The 23,986-nt window shown below is 44.1% G+C and overlaps 1 protein-coding gene and 1 long non-coding RNA gene across 2 annotated transcripts in view; one reads left to right on the top strand and one right to left on the bottom strand.

Annotated features, from left to right (window-relative positions):
- The window catches only part of LOC133236702 (uncharacterized), a 50,699-nt gene that overhangs the window by 8,295 nt on the left and 18,418 nt on the right, over positions 1 to 23,986 (top strand). The window contains exon 3 of the long non-coding RNA XR_009732991.1: positions 19,469 to 23,584. This is a non-coding gene — a long non-coding RNA (uncharacterized LOC133236702). The remainder of the gene's footprint in view (positions 1 to 19,468; positions 23,585 to 23,986) is intronic.
- ADTRP (androgen dependent TFPI regulating protein) overlaps positions 22,365 to 23,986 on the bottom strand; it is a 67,307-nt gene continuing 65,685 nt past the window's right edge. The window contains exon 6 of the mRNA XM_061398863.1: positions 22,365 to 23,169. Within this exon, the coding sequence (XP_061254847.1) occupies positions 23,135 to 23,169 (35 nt within the window). The 3' untranslated portion in view covers positions 22,365 to 23,134. The remainder of the gene's footprint in view (positions 23,170 to 23,986) is intronic.

The following is a 23,986-nucleotide window of genomic DNA, read 5'->3' as shown; positions in this document are numbered from 1 at the left end:
CACACACACACTGAATTGTGCTACCTGTGGGGGCTTGGAAACAGATTCTTTCCCAGATGACTCTCCAGATAAGAATGCAGCTGGCTGCCACCTTGATTATAGCCTTATGAGACCCTGAATGGAAAGTCCAGCTAAGGCGATGCCAGAATCCCCAGCCCACAGAAACTGTGAGATAATCAGTTTGTGTCATTTCACACTGCTAAGTCTGTGATAATTTATTATGCAGCAGTAGGAACTGATACACTCAGTACTGAACACCAAGAGGTGAGAGCAAAGGAAGTCAAGACTGGCTTTCTTATCTCTCTAGCAGCTGAGGCACCGGGTCAGCTGATCAGATGGGCCCACCTGGAACTCTGAGTCTGGAGGGAGGGATACAAAGACTTGGGTGCTTTTAGAGGTCAGCTCCAGAGAATGGCTGCGATGGTGGCAGAATCTCAGTGTTGGCATAGTCTAGTGAAGAGTCTGACTAATTTCCACTGCGATTAGTCAGGAATCCTGTCTGTTATTTGCCTCCAAGTTGATTGTAGATTATTATAGATCATATATGTAAAAGTGCTTTGTAAACTTTGGCAAACTGTATAAGCATAACTATTATTGTAATTATTTCTCTGGTTTCACTTTCCTTCAGGCTCCTATGTTTGACCTTGGTCTCTCTCCAAAAGCTATTAGAATTCTCGGTATCTATCTTCATGCTGCCATTCCAATGAACAAAGTTACCTCTATTCTTAAAAAATAGAAGTAATGTGTAAGTCTGTGTGAAGATGAGATTATTAGCAAAAAAAAAAAAAATTGAGTCAGAACATTTAGGAAGTCATAAAGAGGGACTGTTTCCTGGGAATTTGTAGGGCTTAAACTTAGGTTTAAGGACACGCTTTCAGTCACACTCAAAGATCAAACAGCAATCTCTGCCTGCCTGGAACCGTTTAGAAAACAAGTGTCCGCTACTGTGAGGGTCTCCAGGGAAGATGCTTCCTTGACCATTTTTCTGAATGGATTTGAGTCTAGTGAGCGTGTGTTCCGGTTGATTCAAAATCACATCTTCCCTTGCAATGAACCACAAATCTGTACATATCCTCACAGATTTCCTGTATCCCTGTCACTGAAAGGTATGGACTAAGGAATAAATGCAATGGAAAATATCATCTTTGAAAAGAAATGATTGAAAAGCATGGTTAAAAAAAAAAAACAACAAAAACCCTGCATTTATCAACGCCACCTCAGGGGGTAGGAGTTTGGGCAGCTAATCACAGAGTCCTTACAGCTCTGCTCTTAGATTAACATGTTAGGATTCTGAGGCTATAAAAGTTTGAGAGAACTTGATGGCTGATCTATATCTTTTGACTGTCTAAACCCAGGACCATTGGGTTAGTTTACATATGGCCACTGGGGTTCCGGGAACCTTTTATGCAGAAAGTCCCCTGCATTTAAAGGGAAAAGACTATAACCCTGACTTTCTCCACTCACGACATTAGCATCTAGTTACCAGCACGGGGACATGAGGATTTTGCCTCTGACTCATGGCCAGAGATCTCTGGTGAACTATTAGTCCTACTAGGGGCTGGAGGCCGTTAGAGAAAATGAGTTCTCTGTAGAGCATAGAGAATATGGTAGGAAGAAGAGGAGTTGGGCTGTTGCATGGTGCTTTGCTGAATAGCTTCCCCCGTAAAACAACCAGAGGACTTCATTTAAGTTCCTGAATAGGGAAAAAGCCATCAACACGACCTCACAGAGAAAGCAGTAAAAGTGAGTAAACATAGCAACCTTGGGTAGCAGTTTACCTGTAATCCTTGGAACAGAAATGCTGATTGTACCAGAAAGCCAGCAGCCAAGTGATAATCAGTGGTAGGGGGTGGGTAGGGGTGGGGACGGAGTGCACTGGTGGTAAAAGCAGCAGGTGCAGGAAAAGCAGAGCAAAAACAGGAAGCTTGCCCTCTGACCTCCATGTCAGCAGACTCGGACGGAGGTGGGTGACAGGCTTAGAGATCAGTGTGGCGACTGCCCCAGGCCTGGCCATGTTTGTCCCCGAGGAACCTGTCACCTCGAGGCCCCTTATGTTGATTTGCCTTTAGTGGTGCAGCCCAGCATGGGGGGAGGCAAAGGGCGACCAGGGGGCGGGGTAGTGCTTTTCTGTTTTTTAATTTTTTAACAAGCATTTTGACTACCTTGGGTCCTACTTGCGGCATGTGGCTCTCTCTGATTGTGGCATGCAAGCTCCCTGGGGCCTGGGCTCTGTGTAGTTTGCAGCACACGGGCTCTCTAGGTGAGGTGTCCAGGCTCAGTAGCAGCAAATGAGTCTACTTGCCCCAAGGGCATGCGGGGTCTTCGTTCCCCGGACCAGGGATCAAACCCGTGTCCCCTGCACTGGAAGGTGGATTCCCAACCATTGGACCACCAGGGAAGTCCTCATCAATTGAGTTTTTCATTTATGTTTTTGTAGTTTCCATTTCTAGATGTCCCACCTGGTTCTTTTTCAAATCTGCTAGGTCATTTTTTCAAGTTTCTATATATTGTAGATTTTATCTTTATTTTTTTAAACATAGGTATTTCATAACTTGCCTCTGATTATTCCAGGATCTGAAGTCTTTCAGGGTCTGTTTATACAGTGTAGTACTTTTATTTTGCTGCTGTTTCTTTCTCATTGTAACTTTTCTCGTGACTTGATTGTCATTGACTTCTCAGTGATCCGTGTCCATTAGACATAGTTTTTGGTGATTCCTGTGAGTTGAGTAAGGGAGCCCTTCTCCAGACAGTCTTGTCTTTACCTCGCCAGACATTTATGGCACTACTACTAAATTCTGGGAAATAGTGAGGACAGAGGAGCTTGGCATGCTGCAGTTCATGGGGTCACAAAGTAGGACATGACTTAGCGACTGAACAACAACAACACTTATCTGTAACCAGTTCAAACTAAAGTAATGCCTTGAAGTTCTCTGAACTACTTCTAGGATTTGAATTCACACTGTAAATTCTCAGGGGGGTGGTCTCTGGGTAGAACTATTGGAGGAGAGATTATGTGTGTGTGTGTGTCTGTTTTCTTTCTTTGCTCTATTAAGACATCTCTGTCTTTGGACTCTTAGTTATTGGTGGTTTTTTTTTGTTTGTTTGTTTTTTTGGAAGTTGGGAGTGAGAAGTAGGTAGTTTTACTTCTGGTTTACCTTTATCCTGTGGTGGGTTCTCCCTTTGGGATTCTAGATTAACAGAGGTGGTATCTAACATTGGTCTTTCAACCTGGGTGGACCCTGAGCTTTGACTTGTCTCTTTTACTTTGTCAAGTCTTCAAAACAGTAACACAAGTCCCCCATATATGTCCTCAGGGCAAAAGGCTTTGGTTGTTTTTCTTGCCTTTCTGGGTTTTTAGATTCTCTTAGAACTTGATCTGGTAATTCCTCATTATCTTATCATTCCTTTGATGCTTTTAAGGAGACTGGAAATTTTTACAAACTTTTAGGAAAATTATTTTATAAATTTTTATCAGGGGGTTGATGCAAATGGCCCATCCCTTTATTCTTAGAAAAGGAGGGAAATTAAATTTGGAATGTTTTTAATAGTCTCATTTTCACTGTTCTCTGAGTATAGAAGCATTCCCCTAAATTGGTAAATTTCACTATGTTTACACAGTGAGTTTTTAAAATTCTACATGGAAAGAAAGAAAAGAAAGAAAAAACACAAAGAAGGCCAGTAGACACTCAACACATGGAGAGAAGTACTTGAAACTCATACAAAGAGTTAGACTCAAAGGAAAAGACTGATTTCTTAAAATTGGAATTCTATATTGTTATTGATTGATATGTAATAAATTACTTCAAAACTTAACAGCTTAGAACAAACATTTATTATCTCTCAGTTCCTAAGGATCTGGAATCTGAGAGCAGCTAGGCTGGGTGTCTGGATCAGTGTTTCTCATGATGAGACTGCAGGCAAGCTGTCGGTGGGGCCACAGCGTCATCGAAACGCTCAGCTGGGCCTAGAGGACCCACCTCTAAGGTCATTCATGTGACTCCTGTCAGGAAACCCCGGTTCCGCATTGGCTGCCTGCTGGAGGCCTGGGCTCCTCAACACTGGCCTTCTCCATCAGCAGTTGGCTGAGAGGGCAGCTGGTTTCTGCCAGAGTAAGGAACTTGAAAGAGTGGACCACCAAGAGAGAATTACAACCTCTTTTACAAGCTGATCTTGAAATGACATACCATCACTCCTGCCATATTGTATTGGTTCCCTGAGACCAACCCTGGTAAGACACGAGAGAAGATTACACAAGGATGTGAATATCAGGAGTTGGGGGTCATCTGGGGTCACGCTTGAAGCTGCCTGCTGTAAGTGCCTACACTTCAGTAAGGCAAAAAACTCTCAAAACAGAAAAATGGGGAAAAGATACAAAAGTCTGTTCATAGAAATACATATATATTACACAAACTAAAATACATCTTAAACATAAAAAGACTCTCAACCTCACTCAAAATAAAGATAATGTCAATTAAAACTATATTGAGATGCTGTTTCTACCCATAAGATTGTATAACCCACTATATTGTTGAGAATTTGGGGAAACAGAGTTTTATGTCTTGTCAGTGAGTGTAGACACTGGTAAAATGTCTTTGAAGAGTAATTTGGCAATAACTCAGTAGTTTAAAAAAAAAAACATTTCATTCAATTCAACACTTCCACTTCTAGGAATTTTGCCTAAATATATTCTGGCACACATGCAAAATGATGTCTGTATGAAGATCTTTACTGCTGCATCAACTTATAATAGCAAAAGATTGGAAACCATCTGAATTTCCATCAATAGGGAACTGATTACATAAATTATGGCAGTACACATATAGGAGAATTCTATTAATCTCTTAAAAAAGAACGAGGCAGCCCTCTTTACACATAGTTAAGATTTTCTCCAAAATGTGTGGAAGATGTGAAAGCAAAGTGCAGAACACAATGTCACTACTTGTGAAAAAATATGTATATGCAAAAAAATATATATATGCTCATACATGAACATAGTATCTCTAGAAGCACGTGGAAGAGATTGGGATTGTAGCTTGCTTTCATAGAGGGAAACTGGGTAGTTAGGGAACTAAGGGTATGAAAGAGACCTACTTTTTATGTATTCTCATTGTACCTTTTGAACTTTATAATATGTGCATGATTTAATCACTCAAAAATAATTAAAATATTAAAAAATATATATTAGAATAACCTGAAATCATGGTGCCCTGAGCTAGGCTGGTGTCAACAGAAACAAAGAGAAGTAGAATTGGCAGGACATGGTGAGTAATTGGAAAGGCGAGTGGAAGAAGGAAGGGTCCAGGATGGCGCTCAGATTCCTGCTGCAGTACCCAAGTGAGCAGAAAAAGAGCACCGAAGAGTATATCTCGTAGAGGAAAATATGTGTATTTGATAAGACGATTACGTTTTATGGAAAAATCACAATTTAAAAAACTAAAGGGTATTATTTTCTGTTAGTTCAGTTTAGTTACTCAGTTGTGTTTGACTCTTTGCGACCCCATGGGCTGCAACATGCCAGGCCTCCCTGTCCATCACCAACTCCTGAAGCTTATTCAAACTCATGACCATTGAGACGGTGATGCCATCCAACCATCTCATCCTCTGTTGTCCCCTTCTCTTCCTGCTTTCAATCTTTCCCAGCATCAGGGTCTTTTCTAATGAGGCAGTTCTTCGCCAAAGGACTGGAGCTTCAGTTTCAGCATCAGTCCTTCCAATGAACACCCAGGACTGATCTCCTTTAGGATGGACTGGTTGTTTCTCCTTGCAGTCCAAGGGACTCTCAAGAGTCTCCTCCAACACCACAACTCAAAAGCATCAATTCTTCGGCACTAGCATTCCTTATAGTCCAACTCTCACATCCATACACAACCACTGGAAAAACCATAGCCTTGACTAGACAGACCTTTGTTGACAATGTAATGTCTCTGCTTTTCAATATGCTGTCTAGGTAGGTCATAACTTTTCTTCCAAGGAGTAAGCGTCTTTTAATTTCATGGCTGCAGTCACCATCTGCAGTGATTTTGGAGCCCCCAAAATAAAGTCTGTCACTGTTTCCAATGTTTCCCCATCTATTTCCCATGAAGTGATGGGACCAGATGCCATGATCTTTGTTTTCTGAATGTTGAGTTTTAAGCCAACTTTTTCACTCTCCCCTTTCATTTTCATCAAGAGGCTTTTTAGTTCCTCTTCACTTTCTGCCATAAGGGTGGTGTCATTTACATATCTGAGGTTATTGATATTTCTCCCAGCAAGCTTGATTCCAGTTTGTGCTTCATCCAGCTGGCATTTCACATGATATACTCTGCATATAAGTTAAATAAGCAGGGTGACAATATACAGCCTTGACATACTCCTTTCCCTATTTGGAACCAGTCTGTTGTTCCATGTCCAGTTCTAACTAAATCTGCATACAGATTTCTCAGGAGGCAGGTCACGTGGTCTCATAATTCCATCTCTTGAAGAATTTTCCACAGTTTGTTGTGATCCACACAGTCAAAGGCTTTGGCATACTCAATAAAGCTGAAATAGATGTTTTTCTGGAACTCTCTTGCTTTTTCTATGGTTCAGTGGATGTTGGCAATTTGACCTCTAGTTTCTCTGCCTTTTCTAAATCCAGCTTTAACATCTGGAAGTTCACAGTTCACATACTGTTGAAGCCTGACTTGGAGAATTTTGAGCATTACTTAGCTAGCGTGTGAGATGGGTGCAATTGTGCGGTAGTTTGAACATTCTTTGGCATTGACTTTCTTTGGGATTGGAATGAAAACTGACCTTTTCCAGTCCTGTGGCCACTGCTGAGTTTTCCAAATTTGCTGGCATATTGAGTGCATCACTTTCACAGCATCAGCTTTTAGGATTTGAAATAGCTCAACTGGAATTCCATCACCTCCACTAGCTTTTTTTGTAGTGATGCTTCCTAAGGCCCACTTGACTTCACATTCCAGAATGTCTGGCTCTAGGTGAGTGATCACATCATCACGGTTATCTGGGTCATGAAGATCTTTTTTGTATAGCTCTTCTGTGTATTCCTGCCACCTCTTCTTGATATCTTCTGCTTCTGTTCGGTCCATACAGTCTCTGTCCTTTATCGAGCCCATCTTTGCATGAAATGTTCCCTTGGTATCTCTAATTTTCTTGAAGAGATCTCTAGTCTTTCCCATTCTATTGTTTTCCTCTATTTCTTTGCATTGATCACTGAGGAAAGCTTTCTTATATCTCCTTGCTCTTCTTTGGAACTCTGCATTCAAATGGGTATATCTTTCCCTTTCTCCTTTGCCTTTCACTTCTCTTTTCTCAGCTATTTGTAAGGCCTCCTCAGACAGCCATTTTGCCTTTCTTTTTCTTGGGGATGGTCTTGATCACTGCCTCCTGTACAATGTCATAAACCTCCATCCATAGTTCTTCAGGCACTGTGTCTATCAGATCTAATCCCTTGAATCTGCTTGTCACTTCCACTGTATAATTATAAGGGATTTGATTTAGGTCATACCTGAATGGTCTAGTGGTTTTCCCTACTTTCTTCGATTTAAGTCTGAATTTGGCAATAAGGAATTCATGATCTTAGCCACTGTCAGCTCCGGTCTTGTTTTTGCTGACTGTATAGAGCTTCTCCATCTTTGGCTGCAACGAATATAATCAATCTGATTTTGGTGTTGACCATCTGGTGATGTCCATGTGTAGAGTCTTCTCTTGTGTTGGAAGAGGGTGTTTGCTATGACTAGTGCGTTCTCTTGGCAAAACTCTGTTAGCCTTTGCCCTGCTTCATTCTTCACTCCAAGGCGAAATTTGCCTGTTATTCCAGGTATCTCTTGACTTCTCACTTTTGCATTCCAGTCCGCTATAATGAAAAGGACATCTTTTTTGGGTGTTAGTTCTAGAAGGTCTTGTAGGTCTTCATAGAATTGTTCAACTTCAGCTTCTTCAGCATTACTGGTCGGGGCATAGACTTGGATTACTATAATGTTGAATGGTTTGACTTGGAAACAAACAGAGATCATTCTGTCATCTTTGAGATTGCACCCAAGTACTGCATTTCGGACTCTTTTGTTGACCATGATGGCTACTCCATTTCTTCTAAGGGTTTCTTGCCCACAGTAGTAGATATAATGGTAATCTGAGTTAAATTCATCCATTCCGGTCCATATTAGTTCACTGATTGCTAAGATGTTGATCTTCACTCTTGCCATCTCCTGTTTGACCACTTCCAATTTACCTTGATTCATGGACCTAACATTCCATGTTCCTATGCAATATTGTCCATTCTGAAGGAGATCAGCCCTGGGATTTCTTTGGAAGGAGTGACGCTAAAGCTGAAACTCCAGTACTTCGGCCACCTCATGTGATGAGTTGACTTATTGGAAAAGACTCTAATGCTGGGAGGGATTGGGGGCATGAGGAGAAGGGGACGACAGAGGATGAGACGGCTGGATGGCATCACTGACTCGATGGATGTGAGTCTGAGTGAACTCCAGGAGTTGGTGATGGACAGGGAGGCCTGGCGTGCTGCGATCCATGGGGTCGCAAAGAGTCGGACACGACTGAGCGACTGAACTAAACTGATGCAATATTGTTCTTTACAGCATCTGACTTTACTTCCATCACCAGTCACATCCACAACTGGGTGTTGTTTTTGCTTTGGCTCCATCTCTTCATTCTTTCTGGAATTATTTCTCCACTGATATCCAGTAGCATATTGGGTACCTACCGACCTGGGGAGTTCATCTTTCAGTGTCCCATCTTTTTGCCTTTTCACACTGTTCATGGGCTTCTTAAGGCAAGAATACTGAAGTGGTTTGCCATTCCCTTCTCCAGTGGACCACGTTTTGTCAGAACTCTTTACCGTGACTGTCGGTCTTGGGTGGCCTTACATGGAATGGCTCATAGCTTCATTGAGTTAGACAAGGTTGTAGTCCACGTGATCAGTTCAATTAGTTTTCTATGATTGTGGTTTTCATTCTCTCTGCCCTCTGATGGATAAGGATAAGAGCTTATGGAAACTTCCTGTTGAGAGAGACTGACAAGGGTAAACTGGGTCTTATTCTGATGGGTGGGGCCATGCTCAGTAAATCTTTAATTGGATTTTCTGTTGATGGGCAGGGCTGTGTTCCCTCCCTGTTGTTTGACCTGAGGCCAAACTTAACTTTGCTGTTGTCCAGTGGCTCAATCAAATCTGATACTTTGTGACCCCATGGACTGCAGCAAGCCAGACTTCCCAGTCCTTCACCATCTCCGGTGCTCACACACATGTCCATTGAGTGGGTGATGCTATCCAACCATCTTATCCTCTGTTGCCCTCTTCTCCATTAGGCCTAAGAAGATAAAAATGTTCAGGAGCTTCCCTGGTGGTCCAGTGGTTTAAGAATCCACCTTGTAATGCAGAGGACATGGGTTTGATTTCCTGGTCCAGGAAATAAGATCCCACATGCCATGGACCAACTAAGCCAGAGTCTTGAATGTTATTATTTTCTGTACTGTTCAGTAAGCTCCTTGCAGTTAGAGATTATATTTTAAATTTCCTTGTATCTCTTATAGCATAGATGCTCAATAGATATGTTAGACAAATGTCTGAAAATTAATTTTTTAAAACGTGTTTTATCTTTTCAGAAGGATTAAATATCTGCCCAGATATTTGCTGAGTGAGAGCATCAAATAGATTGAAAATAAAATACCTCATCATCTGTTTATCAGAGGGGGAAGGGACACAGGTGGAGAAACAATGATGTTCATGCAGCAAGTTGCTAATGAGAATAACTCATAGGACTTTCACAACATAAGGGAATTTAATCTAAGAAAAACGGAAGAGTGAATTTAGCCACCAGAGGGCTCTCATCATTCCATGTAATTGTAAGCTCAGAACTGTTCATGAGATGGACAAAACTGCGTCTGCAGACCAGAGGAGGATGTACGATGATGTGTGTATGATGGTTTCCCACACCATTAGCTGGACACGACCATTGCAAGGACATCCTGCCGAGTCGTCTTACTACAAGATGAGAGAATTGAAACTAGCCAGTGTGCTTTAAACAGTCTGTCTCTGAATGTCCAAGAGGGCCTCTTTGTCTTTTGTTAATTGAAAAATGAATTTATCTCTAATGCCCTATGATAATGCAAGGACACTTGGGAGGTATTCCCATGTGTTGTGTGGAAGGAAGAGGAGAGTTACAATGGGGCTTGAAGTGGTGACGTTCACTAAAATTTCAGTGCTCTGTCAAGACTTAGAAGAGTCTAAAACTAGGATTGCTGGATTGGCATTTACAAGTTTTCATTGCCTTCTCTGACAATATTGTTGGGTCATTTGTAATGGTCTCTTATTAGTATTTTTCAGTCAGGGAATGATTGGGACCCTTTTGTTGATTTTGTGAAGCTGTGCAAGCGATAGGTTAGTGTCCCTCTCGTTAAAATTTTCTGACCCTTGGTGCCCCCATTATTAACCCCTCATTGGATTAATAGAGCCTTTGAGTTAAGAGAACAGAGAAGGAAACAGAAGTTTACTGGGGGCCACACGCTGGGTTGTGTTGTAGTTTCATTATTAAAGTCTGTCCCTAAAGTAACTCTAACATAAAGTAAGTATTGCTGTCTCAATTTATATAGGAGGAAACCCAGATCTGAAAGGCTGAACGAGTCACCCAAGATGGTAAATGTTGTGGACTCACTGAATTTTGCTTACCTGTGAAGTTCATGGTCTTTCAGACCAGCCTCAATAATATGAGCTTGTGTGCATGTGTGTGTCCACTAAGTCGCTTCAGTTTGTGTCCAACTCTGCAGTCCTATGGACTATATAGCTCACCAGTCTCCCCCGTCTAGAAGGTTCTCCAGGCAAAAATACTGGAGTGGGTTGCCATGCCCTTAACTTTTGTTTTCTTTATCCCCTGGCTACCCAAGGATTCTTCTCCCCAGACCATTTAGGAGCCTTTGAAAGTGCAGCTCGTTGGTGGAGCAGTGTGTTCAGTAGCCCCTGCAATGAGGCCCTGAAATGCCTGCTGAGAGTGTGGTGTGATGGCAGCTGCAGCAGCACCACAAGGCCCCTCTGCACGTGCAGTAGGAAAGGGAGGGATACTGCCCCCCAGCCCTCCATCCTCCACTGTGCAGGGGGCCGTGATGACCCTTGCAGAGCTTCTGCAATAACTGCCATGGTTTGGCCATGGCTATTCTTCTCATCTCGGGCTTCCCTTGTGGCTCAGCTGGTAAAGAATCTGCCTGCAATGCGGAAGACCTGGGTTCGATCCCTGGGTTGGGAAGATTCCCTGGAGAAGGGAAAGGCTACCCACTCCAGTGTGCTGGCCTGGAGAATTCCATAGACTGTATAGTCCATGGGGTCGCAAAGAGTCAGACAGGACTGAGCAACTTTCACTTTCCCTTCATTCTTCTCATCTCAGATACTAGTGGCCTCTGACTGTGGAATGGTCTGCAGGTAAAGCACAAGTGGGGTTGACAAGGCTCCAGAGTAATTGTAACATATTGATCATTTGTGTTGAACTTTTGTAAAAATGAGCTTTGGCCCCAGAAGGAAGGCAGGAAAACATATGCTTTTGGATTTGTCCTGACCCCTTTACTCCTTTACTCCTGACTCCTTTACTCAATGGACATGAGTTTGAATGAACTCCGGGAGTTGGCGACGGACAGGGAGGCCTGGCGTGCTGCAGTCCATGGGGTCGCAAGGAGTCAGACATGAACTAAACTGAGCTGTAAGAATGGGCTTTGCCCCCAGAAAGAAGGTGGGAGAACATATGCTTACGGATTTGTCCTGACCCCTTTACTCCTTTTGACCCAGTGCACCTGGTAAGCAGTGTCACATGGACAGAGGTGGTGTGAGGTTGGTTGTAAAATCTGTAGCCATGGAGGGCAGTGGCCTTTAGTACCTCAGTCAGGAAGTCACACCCAAGGCCATGGCCTCGTGAGCATCATTAGCATGTGTGAGAATGTGCCAAGGATGAATCTCTGTGGTCCACACCCAGCCCCTTGCAGCCCGGCCCCTAAAGCAGAGAAATTTGAAACACCAAGGCCTCTTACAGTCGTGTGTGGAACAGTCTCAGAATTCAATTTTCAAAGCAACATTCATGCATTAGATTTTTTTCTGAAATCTGTTCCACTGAATGAACTCATCCGAGGAAGGACAGACTGTTGTTTCCTTGATTGGATGATGTGGGATCTGGGGAGACTCTTGAATGAAGAGAGGAGGGAGAATTTGTCAAACGGAAGCTGAGGGCTTATTATAGGCCTGTGAGTCACAGGGGCTGCAGGCGTCATCAGAGAGGGGTGAGTGAATGAGGGGCAGGCATGGAGCGGGAAGGGGGTGCCACAGACAAGGAGTGAAGAAGTGAGGCTGGGAAGGGGAAGAGAGGGGTGTGTTAGCCAGGGTTCTCCAGAGATGCAGAGCCAATGGGTGGAGGTGTGTGTGGGTGTGGGTGTGGGTGTGTCTTGGTGTGTGGGTGTGTGTCTGCGTGGGTGTGTGTCTGGGTGGGTGGGTAGGTGGAGAGAGAAAGAGAGAGAGAGGTTTCACGGAGGTTGGCTCAGCTGTTGTGGAGGTTGGCAGGTCCGAAATCTGCAGGGTGGGCCTGCAGGCTGGAGATCCAGGCAGGCCAGTGCCGCAGTTAAGATCCAAAGGCTGATTGCCCGCAGAGTTCCCGACAGGAGCCTCCTCTGGGTTCTAGCCGGCGGGCTTTGTGCTAGGGAACCGCAATGAGATCTACAGGCAGCTGTGAGGAGACCCCACCAGAAAGCTCTGGAGAGGACTGTGAACCACCCTCAGAGGCTGGTCCCGCACTCTGCCCAAGTCACTTCTGATACTGCATCCGAATAGAGCAGACCGTCAATGAAGCCTCCAGATCTGCCGGGTGCTAGGATGGCAGGGCCTCAGAAGGCAGTGAGGATAGAAGGCGGGGGCTCTCCCAGGTCATGTTTAAAGCAATCAAAACTTACTATATTCAACTAGGCCTCAGCTGCTGCCACTTCCAAATAATATTCAAACAGGATTCCCATATATCAGTGTTTCCAACTTTGGCTGCCCATTGATGACCTAGAAGTGCTTTTAAAACTCCTAATGCCTAATCCAAAGCCTAGAACAATTTGGAATTTCTGGAGGAGGGATCTGGGCAAAAGTATTTTTATAAGCTTCCCAGATGACTCCAAATATGCAGGCAAGACTGAATAGCTCTTCTGTATACAGCTCCAACAGCCCTTTGCACTACGGTTGACCTTGAGAAACATAAATCTGAACTGCACAGGTCCACTTTTACATGGATTTTTTTTCTGTAGTGAATGCTACAGTACTGCATGATCTGCTGTTGGTTAAATCTATGGGTGTGGAATCATGAGTACAGAGGAACCTCGGATACAGAAGGCTGACTATACAAGATACACAGATTCTCCACTGTGGGCGAGGTCGTCACTCTTAACCCCTGCATTGTTCAAGGGTCAGCTATATTTCCTTCCCCACCTCCCCACATTGTATGAGTCTCCCTACAATGTCCATGTGAGCCATTTCCATGGCCATTTGAGCTGAACATTGTATGAGGCTCCCCACAATGTCCATGTAACCCATTTTCATGGCCATTTGAGCTGCTCCAGCTCTGAAAAGAGAGTTTTCCACCATAATGTGATTTTCCTGGGGCCTGTACATTCCCATGTCATATCAGAGGGTATAAAGTGATCTCAAGGAGTTAGCAGGAAGGACTAATCATGAGGGAAAGACATCACAGAGGAAACAGAAGCAAGCTTTGGTAGAAGCTACATGGTGTAAAGAAAAGGAGCCACCTGAACTGACCAGGCTGGGCTTGAGCTCCATTTTTCAGGGGTAACTTTCTTTTTTGGTCATATTCGTCAACCTCATTGAGCCTGTTTCTTTATCCTTAACACTGGGGTAATAATGTCTGCCCTTCAGACAGGGAAGGACTAGAGAGATCAGTTTAGTTCAGTCACTCAGTCATGTTTGACTCTTTGCGACCCCATGGACTGCAGCGTGCCAAGCCTCCCTATCCATCACCAACTCCCAGAGCTTACTCAAACTCATGTCCATAGAATCGGTGATGCCATCCAACCATCTCATCCTCTGTCATCCCCTTCTCCTCCCACCTTCAATCTTTCCTGGAATCAGGATCTTTTCCAATGAGTCGATTCTTCATATCAGGTGGCCAAAGTATTGGAGTTTCAGCTTCAGCATCAGTCCTTCCAATGAATATTCAGGTTTGATTTCCTTTAGGATGGACTGGTTGAATCTCCTTGCAGTCCAAGGGACTCTTCAAGAGTCTTCTCCAACACCGCAGTTCAAAGGCATCAGTAGACTAGATGATAATGCATAGTAAATGGCATAACACATGGTCAATGCATAGTAAATGGCCATTTTTATAGTAAGCACTCAAAGAGGTATAAACTATTGGTGACTGCTTGGCTTAAGACAGACAAGAGAGAGAAATTAAAAGCTAAAATCTGATGTCTAACGACTTGTGCCCCTCAGTTCTCTCATTTGTAAAACTGGGATAATGTGTTGGGTTGAACAGCATCTCTGCAATATTACTGCACACTGGGAAGTTCACAACGTCACCTTATCAGGAAATGGGACCCTTGTAGCTGTGATCGGTGAAGTGTCTCAAAATGAAATCATCCTGGACTTAGGGTGGGCCCTAAAACCAACAACTGCTGTCTTTACACAAGAAAGGAGAGGGGAATTGGAACACAGATTCCAGATTTTCTCTAAGGTAAGAGGCACAAAGACACACAAAGTAGAATGCCATTTGAAGCCGGAAGAAGAGATTGGAGTGTTGTGGCCACAAGCCGAGGATCATCAAAAGCCCTCAGAAGGGAGGATTCTTCCCTGGAGCCTTCTGAGGGCGCATGGCGCTCCTAACACTTTGATTTCAGGCTGTCAGCCTCTGGGACTGTAAGCGGATAAACTTCTGCCGTTTTTAGTTAGCCTGCTTTGTGGTCCTTTGTTGTGGTAGCCCGAGGAAACTAATTCAGTAGGTAATGTAGTACTTCCGGGTTATCGCAACTATAAATGAATCTGTATTGTAAATATAATTCAAATTAGAAATGACAGTTCAGTTCAGTCGCTCAGTTGTGTCCGACTCTTTGCGACCCCATGGACTGCAGCACGCCAGGCCTCCCTGTCCATCACCAACTCCCGGAGCTTACTCAAACTCATGTCCATTGTGTTGGTGATGCCATCCAACCATCTCATCCTCTGTCATCCCCTTCTTGTTTTAGCTAAATGTTAATTAAGATTATTTAGATACTGGATAAACAACTTATCTGATGACATTCTATGTTAGGGGCTGAGACCACTAGCACGGGGAGGGTGTTCAAGGGTGACTGTGTGAGAGATGCGTGAACTAATGCGTGATGCGTGTAGAGGGGGAAAGGGGAGAGGCAGGAAGGCAATAAGGACAAGTCGCATTGCTGCCTGCCCTGGCACCTCCACCCACCAACCAGGGGAAAGGGGCTTGCTGCCCTTGAATGTCAGGTGTACAAGCACAACTCCTGTAACGCACACATAAACACATGCACACACAAACAGCTTAGACTTTGCTGGCTTTCATCCTTGGACATCTGCTTCTAGAGTTGTAGTCTCAATCTCTGTCCTAATGAGCAGCCACAGAACGAGCACACAGCCTTTTCATTAAACCCACCAGAATGACAGCAAAGTCTCCCTTCATCATTGTTGATACAGTCACACAAGTAACCCCTATATTCATTCTATGCCTACGGTCTAATATGGCCCCCAGGTGGGCCCGGGAGAGGTTCGTCTGTAACTGGGAAGAATATTTTTCAACCCATCTTTTCTTTCCCTTAATGTGAGGCTTACCCACACTGCTGAGCAAGGTGGCTGTGACTGAATTGGGTGCAGATAGATCTCTTGGCCTCTTCCTTTTGGTTTGGTGGTATGAGGGCCCTGGAAGTTCACGATGACAGGAAGTCTACAGGGGAAAATTCAGGCAGTGCCAATGCAACTTATTTCACAGTAAAAAGAATTTTATTTAACTCCATGATTTTAAAAATTGGCCAAGTTGCGTTAATGCATGTACATAAAATGTCCAACGTGAGTGCATTTTAGGATTTAGTTAGAAAACTTTTCAAATGGAATAAAACATGCCTAGATTGAGAGTTCTCAGAATCCTGTACCAGATTCCTGGCAAGGTAGAAGTCGTATAGTATGTTTTCCTAACTCTGCGTCATCTAACTTCATCATTTGAATCTTAATAAAATTAAGTGTTGAGTGAAAACAAATCCCCAAAGTGTAACCAAATATATTGGCTCAGGCCAGACTTAAGCCTCAGCGGAAGGTTTTGTAAGCTCTCGCAGTGGAAGTGTTTTTTCTCTTCTTCCTGTCAGCATCTCAGAGGAGCTGAGCCTGGCAGAGCAGCTGCTAACAGACTGAGCTGGAAAAACTAGGCTTGGTTCTGTATTCCCAGGGGTGCAGCAAGATAAAAGGCCGCACACCCCAGGCCCTAATGCAATGACGGCCACCACGTTCCTGTCGTCAGGCTACGGCGTGCACATGGCCAGGGCCATACACAAAGTATCCCTGGTGGCTCAGATAGTAAAGAATCTCCCTGCAATGTGGACGACCTGGGTTCAATCCCTGGGTCGGGAAGATCTCCTGGAGAAGGGAATGGCTCCCCACTCCAGTAATCATGCCTGGAGAATCCCATGGACGGAGGAGCCCGGAAGGCTACAGTCCATGGAGTCGCAAAGAGTCAGACACGACTGAGTGACTAACACTTTCACTTTCATACACATAGTAGGCACTTTATAATTACTCGTTCAATGAGTGAATGAATCAATCCCACAATATGGTGGAGTACAGTGTTGTTCAACTCATTGCTTGCAACCCTATTGCTATTGTATTAAGAAATCAATTCAATTATCACAAAATCTTTCAAATAGTAGAAAATAATAGGATAGAAAATAAATTGGTCTATCATACATATTAAAAGTGTGTTTTGTGTGTGTGTGTTTCTACTGGATCATGATGTAAAATGCATTTCTGAAGGCATCATAATTGCTTCAGGAGCCAGTGGGATCCCTTTTTGTCTCTGCTGTCTCCTCTCTTCTTAAGAATGGTGACAACCCTGCAGTGAGTTCTCTCCCCAGTCGTAAAGCAAGTTTAAATTCTTGTAGTGCAGCCAGTTGGTCAAGACTGGAATCATCAAGTGTGGTGGGTCACAGCCGTGCTTCCTCAAAGGGATGCAGAGTTTTTCTGACCCATCAGTGGCTGAGATCACTGTCTACTCTATTTGGGGGTGCTCCAGCCATAGATTAGCTCTCGGAAGGAGGGGTGAGCATCACAGGACACACAGCCAGTCCTTTCTTGGCAGCCATGTGATAAAACGCTGTGGATTAGTAAGGTTTGTCCTCTGAGTCTGTAGCTGACTCTTTCTGTACTGCTCCTTTTCTTACAATATCCCAATTTTTATTTTTCCAAGCATGCCTCTTGCCATATTAAACCGTACTTTTAAATCATCAAATATCCTTCATTGATAATTGGACATGGATGAGTGTAAGTCAATAAGTTACTTCTCTCATAAGAAGTGAAAGTGTTAGTTGCTCAGTTGTATCTGACTCTTTGTGACCCCACGGCCTGTAGCCTGCCAGGCTCTTCTTTCCACGGAATTTTCCAGGCAAGAATACTGGGGTGGGTTGCCACTTCCTTCTCCAGGTGATCTTCTTGACCCAGGGATCAAACATGGGTCTTCTGCATTGCAGGCAGATTCCTTACCATCTGAGCCACCAGGGAAGGCCTCAGAAGTGTTTATGTTCAATATGTCTCTCCCTGTAAAATGAAAGGTTTTAATTTCTAGTGAAGGAGGTTTTTTGTACATTGGCAAGATATTTGGGTGGCAGAGTCCCCTTTCCAACATCCCTGAAGACTCATACCACGGAGTGACTGAAGAAGTCTTAGCTATGATGAAGTAAGAGTTAAACTAGACCAAGCCTCAATGACAGCAGGTATCATCTGTGAGGAAGAGGTGGGCAGGCACCTAAAGGAAAATAAATTCAGAGCTAAACACTATTTATTTTTGATGCCCTCCCCCCCCACCTTTTAAAGGTCAATCTCCCTGACTTGAATCCTAGCATCCTGTGGGCTCTCCTTGGGTTAATCATTGTCATTCAGACAGTCCAATCTGGAGAGTCACCTGTATGCAATGTTTATTCTTCAGGCCTTCCCTCATCTTTCTTTTTATTTCTTTATAAAAATTTACTTGTCCTAAGTCCCATTCTATCCATATGCTTTCCACTGCAGTATCATGTGAAAATTTGATCACCATTGTCAGTAAGATTCTGGGACTTAAGATGGAGAAAGTATCTTAAATGAAACAGTGAATCTCATGCTAGGATTCTCAGCTTCTGGAAAAGAAGGAAGTGATTTGGTGATTCAGTTCAGTTCAGTTCAGTCGCTCAGTCGTGTCCGACTCTCCCTATCCTCCCCGGGAGGACACCAGGCCTCCATGTCCATCACCAACTCCTGGAGTTCACCCAAACTCATGTGCATCGAATTGGTGATGCCATCCAGCCATCGCATCCTCTGTTGTCCCCTTCTCCTCCTGCCCCCAATCCCTCCCAGCATCAGGGTCTTTTCCAATGAGTCAGCTCTTCGCATGAGGTGGCCAAAGTACTGGAGTTTCAGCCTCAGTGTCAGTCCTTCCAAAGAACACCCAGGACTGGTCTCTTTTAGGACGGACTGGTTGGATCTCCTTGCAGTCCAAGGGACTCGAAAGAGTCTTCTCCAGCACCACATTTCAAAAGCAGCAATTCTTTGGTGCTCAGCCTTCTTCATAGTCCAACTCTCACATCCATACATGACCACTGGAAAAACCATAGCCTTGACTAGACGGACCTTTGTTGGCAAAGTAATGTCTCTGCTTTTGAATATGCTATCTAGGTTGGTCATCACTTTCCTTCCAAGGTGTAAGCGTCTTTTAATTTCATGGCTGCAATCACTATCTGCAGTGATTCTGGAGCCCCCCAAAATAAAGTCTGACACTGTTTCCACTGTTTCCCCGTCTATTTCCCATGAAGTGATGGGACCAGATGCCATGATCTTTGTTTTCTGAATGTTGAGCTTTAAGCCAACTTTTTCACTCTCCTCTTTCACTTTCATCAAGAGGCTTTTTAGTTCCTCTTTGGTGGTTAGGCCTGTAGAATTTGGAAGTTGTAAATAATCCTCAAGTGAGTCTGCATGTATTTTCAGTACTTTCTCATGGCATGGAGTTAGGCATTATGGGGGATATAGACAAATACATGGGCTCCAGGAGTTTGCAGCTAAGTGAGGTGGAATGGGGAGGGAACCTTGGATGCCAAACACTTGCATGCATCACTTTAAATCATCTCACTTGATCAGGATTATCACATGATTTTAAGGAACCAAGACTCAGAAAAGTAAACTTTCCCCAGGTTCTATATAAATACTGAGTGGTGGAGTCAGGATTTAAATTCAGGTCTGACGGGGTTCTGATGCTTATGTTCTTTTCAGCATTCCGTAGTGTTATGGAAACAGAATCCCAGAGGGAGAGGTGAAAAGGAGAGCCTAGAAGGCGGGATGGGGCCTGCGGTGGGAGTTGAGAGGAAGAGCCCGCTGCCCTGGACCGGCAAGAGAGAACTTTTTAGAACTAAGTGACACTCAGAGTTGGAAGCCACAAAGGACAACTTATTTGATAATAGCTGGAAGAAGAGAGGTCTTTCCAGGTTTGTTGTTGTTCAGTCACTCAGTCATGCGCGATTCTTTGCCACGCCATGGATGCAGCACACCAGGCTTCCTTGTCCTTCACCATCTCCCAGAGTTTGCTCAAACGCATGTCCATTGAGTTGACGATGCCATCTAACTCATCCAAGTTGGATGGCCAAGAACGGAAAGGCTTGGGAGTGGAAATAAAAGTGTGCTGAAGGACAAAATCTTGGAGATCTGATTAAGGGAGTGAAAATTATTCCTGTGGTCTGCCTTCGCTTTTACTGCATCTTAATTCAGTTGAGGGTGGAGGAATCATTGCTGGAGACGCTTTCCCTCTAAGGGACAGGAGTTCAGGAAGCTCAGCCTTCCACACAGTCTTACCTGGAACCACTGCCTCTGAGAAGGAGGCTCAGGATCCCCAGGAAAGGGTCTTTTTCCTGGTGACGCAAGTGGGGAGCTTCCGGGGAGCCAAGCTGAGGAAGCCAGGTGCTTCTTCCTTCCTTTTTTGGAATCCAGGCCAGTTTCAATTTACATAACACAGCTTAATCCACAGAAACAGGAGCTGGAGGCAAGTTCTTTCCTTTTTCCTTTTTTTCTCTCCACGACACAGAAACCTTTATTTTCTCCCTACACCACAAACCGGTGCTGTTAAATAATATTGGATAATTGCACCTGTCGTACTCCCCATATTGTGCTGGAGAAAAATAATTGCTGGTTTTCTGCTTTGCAGTTTCGCTGTGACTCCGTCATTTGACTCGGAGCATGTCATTTTCTCCCGTTTTAGACTGTGTACAGTCAAACTGTGTGAAAGGACTCTCAGCGGCCCTGCCTGTGTGAGTGGGCGCGGGCCTCATTCAGCAATGATTTCTAATTTATACAGCATTGAAAATCCACTGCTATAAATAAACAGTTCTGACTGGCTTTGCTGCCTACTCAAATGCTCTTATTTAAAAAAAAAAAAGAAAAGAAAAGAACCATCAGCTACATGAGAATGGAAAATAAAGTCTGGATATGGATTCAGGTTTCTGATACTTGTGCCCTTGGGGTGGGGGTACCCGGACTTGGGGTGGGCTCAGCGCTCAGCCAGGCAGCCTTCTGGGAGACTGGCCTCCTCACTCTTTCCTCAACCCCCCTCCCCCACACCCCGCACTCTCCACATGCCAGCACCAGGCGTTTGGGGATTACAGTGTATGAAACTGACTTCCTGTAATGACAAGTATTGCAAGCAAGTAGGTGCAGAGGAGCCAAAAATAGCTTGAGAAACGGATGACCCATTCACAGGGAGGATGGAGCTAATGTATTGTTTAGGCAAACAAGGCAAGTCTTCTCCCCAAACTCGAAATCGGTGTCACGTGGGAGAGAGCAACTTCAGAGTATAAGCACAGGTAGGGACCAGTCCATGAGTCTGAGCCAGCTCTGGGAGATAGTGAAGGGCAGGGAAGCCTGGCATGCTGCAGTCCATGGTGACAAAGAGTCAGCCATGACCCAACGACTGAACAACCACCAAGATAAAACGAGGTCTTGGAAGTGAGAGTGGCTCTAAATTCATGACACTGTACAAATACTGTTGCCAGTTTTCTCATTGTTATCATTTGGTTCGTATTGTTCTCTAACCACTAAGGGTCTCACACAGCTTTATGTGGGCGGCTGACACTATCTCCTTTCTAAGGAGCGTTTCATCAGTGTTCATGACTGGTGTTCTATTACTCTCCTTTCCTAAGCTACAGCAGCGTCAAGGAAGCACTGTGTGATTACATCTGTGCTCACTGGGGAATGATTCTGAGGTATTTCTAGAGCTGGATTAGCTACTGCACAGTGGCCAGTCATGCAGCTAGCAGAGTTTAATTTGGTCCCGGGGACAGTGAAGTCACAAATAGAAATTTGTAGGCTCATCCCAGGCAGGAGCTTACTATGACTCTGAGAAATATGCAGCCCCGAGTCATTCGGGGGGTGTGGAAAATTTGGGTGATCCCCTGTGGGCTTCACCTTTGGAGAATTTCCACTGTGACAACTGCTTCTCAGCTCCCGCTGAGACCAGGTGTGTGGAGCAGTCAAGAAGCAGCTGGTGTGGGAAAGGAGGTGGTGTTTCCAGATTCAGAACAAAAGACTCAAGGCTCATATTTGCATAACTGAAGAGGAGTGGGGGTCTCTTGGTGCCTGTCCTGGTCTTCCCCTGGACTCCCTGCCCTATTGGAATACGCTGCTCTCTTCCCTAAGTCTATCAAACCGCCCTTGGTGTCCATTTTAACCATATTTCTCCTGTATCATGTTAGATTGGAAAGCCCAAGTACAATTCACCCAGCCCATATGGGTCTGTTGGCGTATAGATGGACTCAGACATGTTTACCTACCACTAATCATTTGTGTTCTTTATAAAATGTGTCTGAAAATAAAGACCCAGAAAAATTCTCTAGGAAAATTAAAGCAGGTTTACGAATACGTTCGTTAATCAGCTGACAATCAGCTTTTTTAAACCATAACCTAAGCCATGAGACGAGTTGGATGGCATCACTGAGTCAATGGACATGAGTCTGAGCAAATTTCTGGAGATGGTGAAGAACAGGGAAGCCTGGCGTGCTGCAGTCCATGGGGTCACAAAGAGTTGGACACGACTGAGCAGCTGAACAACAACAGCAACTCAGCAAAGTGCTTCGTACCAAAGCAGTCTCAGCAGTCATAATCATGTCACTTCCCATCCAGATTGTTCCCCAAGTAAAATGATCATTTATTTAACGAATCAATCAGTATTCCCATGTAAGAGATTCTAACAATGTCCCTGTGTTCTGTGTTTACTTGCCCCAAATGCTTGCTCACAAAGGGACAGATTTCCCAATATTTTTATAACTTATTTTCTCATTGCCCCAGTTAATTTGCTAGCAACAGCCATCTTCCTACATTTCCATTTACAGGAAAAAAAATAGATGAGAAATCCATGAAAATAACTAGCTTATTAAAGCGCTTCTTTTGAGGAAAATTGGGGTTATTCAGACATGGGCCAGGACTGGGAGTTGGCAGGTCTGGGAGATAAAAGTTGTTGTCTTGGTTCTAACACTAAAGCTTTGGCCGCATGAGGTAACTTCCCGTCTAGGTCCTCAGGCTCCTTCTCTGTGAAGAGTGTGGATGACCCGAAGTTCCTTTCTCTTTAAACATTCCCTGACACCGCATTTACACAAGTGTCTTTGGCCTTCGGCGAGACGTTGACCACAGACCATCCTCCCCAGAGGTCAGACAGAGGTAACACATTCTGAGAGAGCAGGAATTGTTGTGGGGGCAAATGTTTCCAAAAGCCAAAAGTCCTCAAATTAATCCCCTACCTTCATAAGCCTCTTTTAAAATTTATATATTATTCCCTGTCCTTTCTACTTTCCTATGTTGCTCTACCACCTTCCCCTACCAGGAAAAAAAAAAAAAAAAAAGATGGGAAAAAATTCTCATGTTTTCTTTCGTCTTAGTTCTTGCAAAAGTGTCTGATCACTTCCTCTTCTTCCTGGGTTGCATTGTATCACCTGCACAAACGAGAACAGAAAGAGACCTTAGTCTTTGGGCTTCCCTGATGGGTGTTCTCCTGTGGGTAGATGTCCACCCTGACTTGGCACAGTGGAGAGTTGAGGAAACTTTTGCATGGGCGAGATGATGCACTTGAAGAGCTCTGAAACCCACCAGCACTGCTGCAAGGACAGGAGGGGACGCTTCTGCTGTCCTGCTTGGGGCGTGACTCACAGCTGGCCAGCTGACCAAAGGGGCAGTTGGCATCCTGTGGCTCTGAACATTTCCTGTGAACCACTGATGGCTGTTGCTTTCGGCATGTGTTTGAAGGCTGCACACAGTCTGTCAACAAATTTTGAGACTGCAGATGAAGATGAAGAGACCACATCAATCAAATGAGAGAGGAAATAGAAGCGTGGCTATTCACCTAACTAGGTGCCGTTCTGTGACCTTTAACCAAATCAGTTTATTGGCATGCATAGAAAAGTACTGGAATATTGATTAGTGTTTAGTAAGCTTATTAGAGGGGTTTATTCTACTGAAATTGTAGCATTAGATTTCTAGAATGACTTCCATTTAGCCAACAATTGGTATCTCCATCTTTAATGATCACAAATCTTCACATAAACTTTGAAATTTCAGAAACTTCATTAGCTCATTGTCCTTCCTGTCTGTTGCCAAACGCAGTCTTTTTTCAGCTCAGTCTCTTCTCAGCCCTTCTAGAGCCCCATTACTCCTGGCTCATATTATCACAACAGTCTCAGTTTGCAATTCCAGGCTTTATTCTTTAAACCCTGCCCCCTCCATCAGTTATATCCTTAACAGTAAACTTTAAAT

This window comes from Bos javanicus, chromosome 23, assembly GCF_032452875.1.
Source record: "Bos javanicus breed banteng chromosome 23, ARS-OSU_banteng_1.0, whole genome shotgun sequence".
In the NCBI taxonomy this organism is placed as follows: domain Eukaryota; kingdom Metazoa; phylum Chordata; class Mammalia; order Artiodactyla; family Bovidae; genus Bos; species Bos javanicus.
This window is presented reverse-complemented; position numbering and strand designations above follow the sequence as displayed.